Source organism: Monopterus albus, unplaced genomic scaffold (genome assembly GCF_001952655.1).
Source record: "Monopterus albus unplaced genomic scaffold, M_albus_1.0 scaffold65.1, whole genome shotgun sequence".
NCBI lineage: Eukaryota > Metazoa > Chordata > Actinopteri > Synbranchiformes > Synbranchidae > Monopterus > Monopterus albus.
This window is the reverse complement of record NW_018127945.1, coordinates 1,710,794-1,719,509: the sequence shown is the minus strand read 5'-3', so window position 1 is coordinate 1,719,509 and position 8,716 is coordinate 1,710,794. Positions and strand designations below refer to the sequence as shown.

The 8,716-nt window shown below is 42.2% G+C and overlaps 1 protein-coding gene across 3 annotated transcripts in view; it reads left to right on the top strand.

Annotated features, from left to right (window-relative positions):
• The first annotated feature begins 1,683 nt into the window (after nucleotides 1–1,683).
• lcat (lecithin-cholesterol acyltransferase) overlaps nucleotides 1,684–8,716 on the top strand; it is a 33,778-nt gene continuing 26,745 nt past the window's right edge. The window contains exons 1-2 of one of the 3 annotated variants that reach the window (XM_020604448.1): nucleotides 1,684–1,865; nucleotides 4,090–4,274. In XM_020604448.1, the coding sequence (XP_020460104.1) occupies nucleotides 4,124–4,274 (151 nt within the window). In that variant the 5' untranslated portion in view covers nucleotides 1,684–1,865; nucleotides 4,090–4,123. Of the gene's footprint in view, nucleotides 1,866–4,086; nucleotides 4,275–8,716 lie in introns of all 3 variants that reach the window. The other 2 variants (XM_020604447.1, XM_020604449.1) reach the window with 2 other exon arrangements.

The following is an 8,716-nucleotide window of genomic DNA, read 5'->3' as shown; positions in this document are numbered from 1 at the left end:
GTAGGGCACACAGGGTGTCACAGAATGGTCAGAATTTAAAAAAAAATCCCAGTAACCTGTTAATGTGAAGTGAAGGTGCTGTCCCAGTTATGCAGCATGAGCACTGTGAAAAAATGAGTGAAGGAAGGAGAAACATTCTCAAGAAAAGCACATTGAAGGCAGGAGTCACACAGGCAATGGAAAAACAGTAAAGTGTGGTTGAGAAATAATAAAAGAGTTCCTTTTTTCAGGGTCGGGGTGTAGGTTCAGCGATGAAGGGAATACAATACAAGAAGATCCCTTGCCAAGGTCAATTAAATGGGTTAAACAATGAACATCTGCTTCTGTCTGCTTATATCTGACTTTGCTAGTGTACAAACCCCATTCCTCATTTTGAATTTGATGCCTGCAACACATTCCAAAAGAGCTGGGACAGAGGTATTTTTACCACTGTGTTTCATTACCTTTCCTTTTGACAACACCTAATAAGTGTTTGGGAACTGAGGACACTAATTGTTGTAGATGGGATTCTTTCCCATTCTTGCTTGATGTACGACTTCAGTTGTTCAACAGTCTGGGGTCTGCGTTGTTGTATTTTGTGCTATATAATGTGCCAAACATTTTCGATGGGAGACAGGTCTGGACTGCAGGCAAGGCCGGTCTAGTACCCACACTCTTATACTACGAAGCCACGCTGTTGTAACACATGCAGAATGTGGCTTGGCATTGTCTTACTGAAATAAGCAGGGGCGTCCCTGAAAAAGACGTCGCTTGGATGGCAGCATGTTTTGCTCCAAAACGTGTATGTACTTTTCAGCATTAATGGTGCCTTCACAGATGTACAAGTTACCCATGCCATGGGCACTAACACACCCCCATACCATCACAGATGCTGGCTTTTGAACTTTGTGCTGATAACAATCTGGATGGTCCTTTTCCTCTTTAGCCCGGAGGACATGACATCTATGTGTAATATTTTGTTCCTGATCTCTCTCAAATACTGTACATTGCCCTGCTTTCCTCAGGGATTATTATGGCTGCAAACAGGTTTCCTTCCCCCATTGTGGGATTAATTGTGAGAGTAATATTCAATTGTCCTTGATTTCCTGGTTGTTTTCTTGATTCCTCTCAATACTATTCTTTTTTGTCTTGTTCCTAGGTATCGTTTTTGGCTTGTGTCTCAGGGACAAACTGTGGGAGGTCTGTTGTTCTGTTTTCCATTGCAGGAGGAGTTATTCTGTAAAACAGACTGTTCTATTTAGCCTCTTTAATTTAGTTCCACTTTAATTCAGTTATGCATGTAGTTATCGTTCTGGCCAGTAGGTAGAGATCTGGAGCTATCTTCTGTATATCACTGCAGAAATTCACCATGGGATACATATTTGCATGACATGGACATCGTGAAATAATCACCGTATTGTGGCACTTTAGAACGCTAGCCATTAGCTACTTAGCATTCATGTTACTACAGCTTGTAGGTCTGTGTTTTGCCTCGAATATGTCCGTGTGGTAGTTGGTGTGAGAGTTCCAAGTTACGTCGTATGTCATTCCTGCATAATTATTAACGGGATGTTATACTATTAGTGCATTGTGTGACCAATTAATAGCTGGTTTAAGTTTACTATAAACTTTTAGCCACTTATTGTACTTTAAGTTGTTTCTTGATAATATCGCTGATATTGTTTGTTTCTATTATAGAAAAACCACACGCAGACCTTCAATATACATGTTCACTGTTGATTCATGCAAGAATTAAAATGAAGATAAATTAATCCCTGGATTTGGACATTCAATCTCTACCTCAACTCACCTGTGCAAAATTGATGTTCTGACCCGACACCCTGAAGTGATAGCCTATACCCACCAGTTACAGTCCTCAGTACAAGGTACCTGGATCTTGTTTTCTCAAGATATGTGTGGGGTGTTTATTCTTATGGTGTCATGTTGTTTTGTCCTTTACTGCTGCTGGAACACTGGAATTTCCCCACTGTGGGATCAATAAAGGTTTACCTACCTACCGAAATGCAGACTCGTCAGACCACAGCACACTTTGCATCAGTCCATCACAAATGAGCTTGGGCCCAGAGAAGCTGGCGGCATTTCTGGGTATTGTTGATGTATGGCTTTCGCTTTGAATGGTAGAGTTTTAACTTACACTTATAGATGTTGCAACGAACTGTGTTAACTGACAGTGGTTTTTCGAAGTGTTCCTGAGCCCACATGGTAATATCCTTCACAGAATGATGTCTGCTTTTAGTGCCCCCTGAGGGATTGAAGGTCATGGGCATTCAGTGTTGGTTTACGGCCTACATGCAGAGATTTCACTGGATTCTCTGAATCTTTTGATGATAGGTATTATGGACTGTAAATGATGAAATACCTAAATTCCTTGCAATTGTACATTGAGAAAAAATTGCATTGTTCTTACACTTTTGGACTATTTGATCACACAGTTGTTCACAAAGTGGTGAACTGCGCCCCATCCTTGCTGTGAATGACTGAGCCTGTATCGACTGTTTGAACCAGTCATGGGATTCACTCGGGAATGAAGCAGAACGTTATTGGTCACATATCTTCTTCCACAACAAAACAAGCATCGAAGCAGTGGTTCGCTGAAAATGCGTTTTCGAGTTTGAAGCTTGTATCTGAGCATTGGTGTCCGATGGCCATCACTAGTTGCAAGCATCAAATTCAAAATGAGTGAATAGTTGCAAAAAACAATAAAGTTTATCTGTTTGAACATTAAATATCTTGTCTTTATGGTGGATTCAATTAAATATGGGTCAAAAAAGATTTGCAAGTCATTATATTCTGTTTTTATTTACGTTTTACACAATGTCCCAACTTCATTGGAATTGGAGTTTGTACATTTCACACCACAATGTGAACTACAAATTCTGCTTTTTTATTCATACTTTATTTAAACACATGCAGTAGGAATTTCTGGAGCCAGGATCTATGAAGAAGTGATCATGTGCCCTACTTCAAGTGGCCAAACGTGGGGTTTGCTAAGTCAATCTAAAGTAACCTCACGTGGAGCCAGTGCTGTAGTCTGTTCCCCCTGCTGAGATGTTCTCCCCCTGTTAAAACCCGATGGTTGAAACTGTTTCCCATTTCCCCCCCACCCCGTCAGCAGCCTGAGCATTTATGAAATGTTGCAATTAACGAATTTGCTACAACAGAAAGATCTGTTCCCTGCTGTGTTAGCGAAGACTGCACAGAGATGTGCTTACGGTAACAACAGGCTTGATGACGTTTTAACATGCTGCTTTCAAATCGTGTCTGAAATGTTATCTTTAGCATTTCATTTTGTGTCTACAATGAATATCTAGCCATCTCAAGCCATACTGAGGGGTTAGACTATAAAGAATAAAAATCTTGGCAGCAATTCATGTTTTAATGGTTAGGCCTACAGGGGAACATTAATCCTAGCATTTTTCTCTTAGCTCTGGCAATGAATGAGCAACTGATATTGAAGATTGTTTCCATGTAAAAGTTATTAAATTCCCCGAGTTTACGAGAATCCTGAAGGCAGCACCAGCTGAGTTCAAAGCTCTCCCTGCCCAGGGACTCAGAGCTGGACTCTGCTGAGGGAGAGGAAAACTGGGATCTTTGCCCGTTGAGTAAGTTATCTTATGCAAACGTTTACAGTACTGCGTTTTTGGCATCTGTTATAACGAACTTAAACAGCATAAATCATGCATGTACAGTGAATAATCATACAACTCAATAGGCTACTTAACCGCTGCATAGCCAGTGCGTATTGATTTTAAACTTTTTAAAAACTTTTTTCTCGTAAGAAATTTTTTTCCCTCTAAGAAAAAACAATCTTCTCATTTCAGTAATCTTTATGGATTATTTACATTTTATTGTGTAGATAAATAGGCAATGCGTAACCTGTAATGATAAACTTGTGGATGTCTGTGTCTTGCATCTTGTGTCCGTGTGTGTCTCTGTGGGGTATGAATATCTGTTTAATTGATTTTCTCGTAAACAGTTAATTTAGAGGCGAAACGTGCTCAAAGAGGGAATATATTTTTAATGCAGAGCAGGTAACATAGCGTCTTCACTGGTCCGACCTCCTTCCCGCATTTCCCTGTCCCCCAGCAGCACACAGACTGAGACCAAGCTGCTCCAGAGAAACATGGGCTCTGCCGGACACCTGTGCTCGTCTCTGCTGGTTGTATTTTTGCTGGGGCTACACCACTCCTCGAGTTTCTGGATCATCAACGTTGTCTTCCCACCCAACGCCAAAACCAGAGTACCCAGTAACAGCACTCCACCACTCATCATCGGTAAGTGATGCCAAAGTCAGAGTCTAAAGGACAAAGGCTTGCTTACCAACAGGGCAAAGTAGGGTTCTTCCCGTGGACCCCCAAAGCACCAGACCTAGTCTAATGCGTGTCACCTGGTGTGTGCTAAATTAATTGAAAATCTACTTAGAAATATACGCCACTTAAATGCCAGCTGACATAAGGAAATTAACCTGGGTCCTGCTTTGTATTTTAATCTTGAAGCCCCGTGTTTGTTGGTGTATTGAATATCTGAAATCAATGAGGTTGAATGTACTCTGTACATATGGCCTTGTGTCATACTGTTGGGATTACTGTGTGTCATGCTTATCTGGGTCATACTGTGGCCGTTTAAGCACAAACATCATGCCCTGCACTGCTGTACTTTGTCTGCATTTGACTCAATCTCTTCCTGAAGAAGTCACACAAGGTTTTCTATGCCTATTAAAGTCTACAGTGTAGACAGCAGTGTTAAAGGTAAGATCTTTTATTTATTTTCTTTATGTGTTTAAAAAGTATATTAACTACTGTACATTAGCATATACCAGCACAGACGTAAAGACTGTTTTTGGTATTTCCTCTGTTTGAGAGCTGGCACTGTGGACTGACGGCAAACATGGACAGAGAAGGGCCATCTGTGTGCTTTGCAGTGTGCTGACTATTTTCATTGTTAAGTAGCAAAACCAGGACAGCAATAATGTCCCGGGTTTGAGCCCCAGCTGACCCAGGGCCTTTGTGTGCGGAATGTGCGTGTTCTCCCTGTGCTTGCATGGGTACTCTGGCTTCCTCCCAAAGTCCAAAAACATGCAGCTTAGGTTGCCTGGTGACTCTAAATTGCCCATAAGAGTGAGTGTGTGTGGTTGTTTATCTACATGTCAGCCCTGTGATAGGTTGGCGAACTGTCCAGGGTGTACCGCGCCTCTCGCCCAATTTCAGTTGGGATTGGCTCCAGCCCCTGCGACCCTGTTCAGGAATAAACAGTATAGATAATAGATGGATGTTAAGTAGCAAAACCCTCCTGGAAAAGTCGCTAAATGGCATCACCATGTGGTATATACATAGCAATACATTCATGGCTTAGGTGTGCTGCCAGTCAGAATGACACTATGTGCATAACTCTTTATATTATTGTTCATTCATAGATTAAAACATTAAGAAAAATGCCAGACTAAACAGAAGTAATGATCACTGTAATATAGCAACAAAGGCTGACTGTCTTTAAATTTAATGTTTAATTATGTCAATATGAAAGGTTAAGTTTGTATGGAAGAATGAAAAAGCAATTTGCATTAATGAAGTTACAGAGAGAGGACTTTTTTTTTTTTTTTATACATATGAATTTTGTGACAGCATTTCTCTCGCCTGTTGCCTTATGAGAAAAATGTCAATGAGGATGAAACACTGAGAACTGTGGCAGGCACATGCGCAGCTCATCCATGTCTCTGCTGGTGGCAGGTCTGCTGAACACTCTGGGAAGTTCGGATCATTTTACTGATTCGGTTCATTGAGCAAAATGAATGAACCTTTTTTCGAGTCATTTCGTTCGCTTCAGAGTGTAATTAAAATGTTACATGTTAATTCCCCATCTACTTATGCACATATTCGAATAAGAAAGAACTGTAAAGCAGCCAAGGTCGTTGTACTGCCCTTGTTCTGCGTGACTCGGTAGAACTAGACAGTCAGTTAACGTGAACTTGGAATCCAAAAAAATTCAAACAAGGCTTGCTTTTGTTGTTATTCTTTTAGTCGTTTTCCAAGTTATGATTTTCTCGTTAAACTGTAACAAGTACAAACAAACAAACAAACATAGTACATTAATTAAACACAAAGTGAACCAGCTATTACACGCACGCAAAGCAGATACTAATTAGAAATATTATTTTACGCATGAATTTCTACATGTCTGCTTTATGTATTAGAACACTTTAAATCAATAATACTGTATTTACTTACAGGCAAATAATGTCCAAAACTCAAATGTGAAGACGACGTCCGTCCTACAGTAAACTAGCATGTGCTCAATAGCAACAACGAAAGTGAAACTTCAGCAAGGAACGACCACAAGGTGGCAGCTTACTCACATCCCTTTACAAAAAAAACTATCATAATGTAAAAAAACTAAAACTGCATTTCAATGAAAGGCAGCACACTCCCCGCTTGGTATATTATTATTATACCACTATACATCCTCTAATCTTACTCAGAGAGCAGGACAACAATCTCTGAGATCGGTCTCACTGTTTTGACCTCTACTTTGCGATCCGTTTCATCAGCGTCTGGTAGAGTCCTGACAACCATTCCCACAGGCCACACATTTCTATGGGCTTGGCTGTCTTTAATGAGCACAATGTCCCCGACTTTAATATTCGGCCTTTCTTCAGTCCACTTCCTGCGGTTCTGAAGAGTAGACAGTACTCTGCCTTCCATCTTTTCCAAAAAGTGTCTGCAAGACACTGCACCTGCTTCCATTGTTTTCCATGTAACTCCGCCATTTGGAAGTCCCCAGATGGAGCAGAGACTGTGCTCATCTTTTGCGTAAGAAGCATCGCTGGTGTGAGGACTGTAGGTATATCTGGATTGGTAGACACAGGTACCAGCGGTCTTGCATTCATGATGGCCATCACTTCAGCCATACGAGTGCTCAGGACCTCATGAGTAAGCCGCATGTGATTTGACTGAACCAGCATGGCATCCAGGATGCGTCTAGCAACACCGATGAGTCTTTCCCATGAACCTCCCATATGTGAAGCATGCGGGGGGTTGAACACCCATGTGCTTCCTTTGTTCTGGAGGTAGGCCTCGACAGTTGAGTGCTCAGCTTCGATGCCCAGCTCTTTGCAACGAAGTTAGTTCCTCTGTCAGAGTGGAGGAGTTTGGCCGGGCCAAGTACTGCAAAAAACCTTCTGAGAGCATTGATGAAACTGTCAGTTGACAGGGATTCGATCAGCTCAATATGTACAGCTCTGGTACACATACAAGTGAACAGCACTGCCCACCGTTTACTTTCTGCGCACCCTCCTCTGGTGCGGCGTGTCATAACATTCCACGGCCCAAAAACATCGAGGCCCACACTAGTGAAAGGAGGTGCTGGGGTGACTTGATACTGTAGTCTTCCACGTACTTTACGACAGATAACACACTTGTAAATGACAGAAGAAACCAGACGTTTGCCACCAATGATCCAATATCCCGCTGCTCGGATTGCACCCTTTGTTATGTGACGTCCTTGATGAGCCACTTGGGGGTAGATAGAACCTCACTAAGAGCGTAGCAATGTGATGAGTGCATGGGACAATGATAGCGTGGCACTCGCCTCTTGGCAAGTCTGAAGAAGATATACGGCCTCACCACTCGGATCAAACCATCTTCAGCTACCATGGGGTTGAACCTTTTGAGTGGACTCGGTTTGGGAAGCACTTTGCCATCCTTGAAGCACTTAAGTTCCACTTTGAATAGATCACACTGAATAGAGTGCATTATCACGCACTTGGCTTGTGCAAGCTGATCTGTGGTAGGCGTGTTTGATATTGATGTGGCTGAGGATGTGATCTCAGGTCGGATCTCAGTGTCGACTTCTGGCTCAATAAGAGTGAATGTATTGGGCTCAGATGTTTTCTCATAGATCAAAAAACTGGGACCTGATAGCCAACTGCTTTGCTGTAGATGTGCTGCTGGCATGAACCCAGTGGCATAGTCTGCAGGATTTTCATCTGTGGAGACATAAGCCCACTGTTTCGGCTGAGTGGACTGTCTGATACGGGTCACTCTGTTAGACACATATACGTAAAATCTTCTAGTGGTGTTGTAGATGTAGCCAAGAACGATCCTACTATTTGTAAAAAACCTTACAGCATCAACATGGGTGTCTATCTCATCTTTTATGAGCTCGTACAGTTCGACGGCCAGTACAGCTGCACATAGCTCTAGACGTGGGACAGTGTGGGCAGGCCGTGGAGCCAGTTTGGATTTTCCCATGATAAAACCAACATGACATTTCCCATTACTGTCAACTGCTCTCACGTAGGCTACAGCTGCAATTGCTGTTGTGGAGGCATCTGAGAAAATGCATCTGTGTTCTGTACTGAAGAGAGTGAAACAGAAATGTAACATCTCCTTATGTGCAGATTTACCAGAGCCGTAAGAGAATCTTTCCAAATGTTCCATCTTTCTTCCTTTTCTGGTGGAAATGGTGTGTCCCATCCATGTTCTCCTGCTGACAGTTCGCGTACTAACGCTTTCCCTTGCATGATCACTGGTGCAGCAAAACCCAGAAGATCGTATAAGCTGTTGACTGTGGACTATACACCTCTGCGAGTGTATAGTTTATTTTTCATGGGATACCTTGAACGTAAAGCTATCTGTCTCTAGGTTCCATAAGAGCCTCAAACTTCTCTGAAGAGGTAGGGGATCAACACCGAGTTCCACATGCTTCAGGTCTTTTGCAC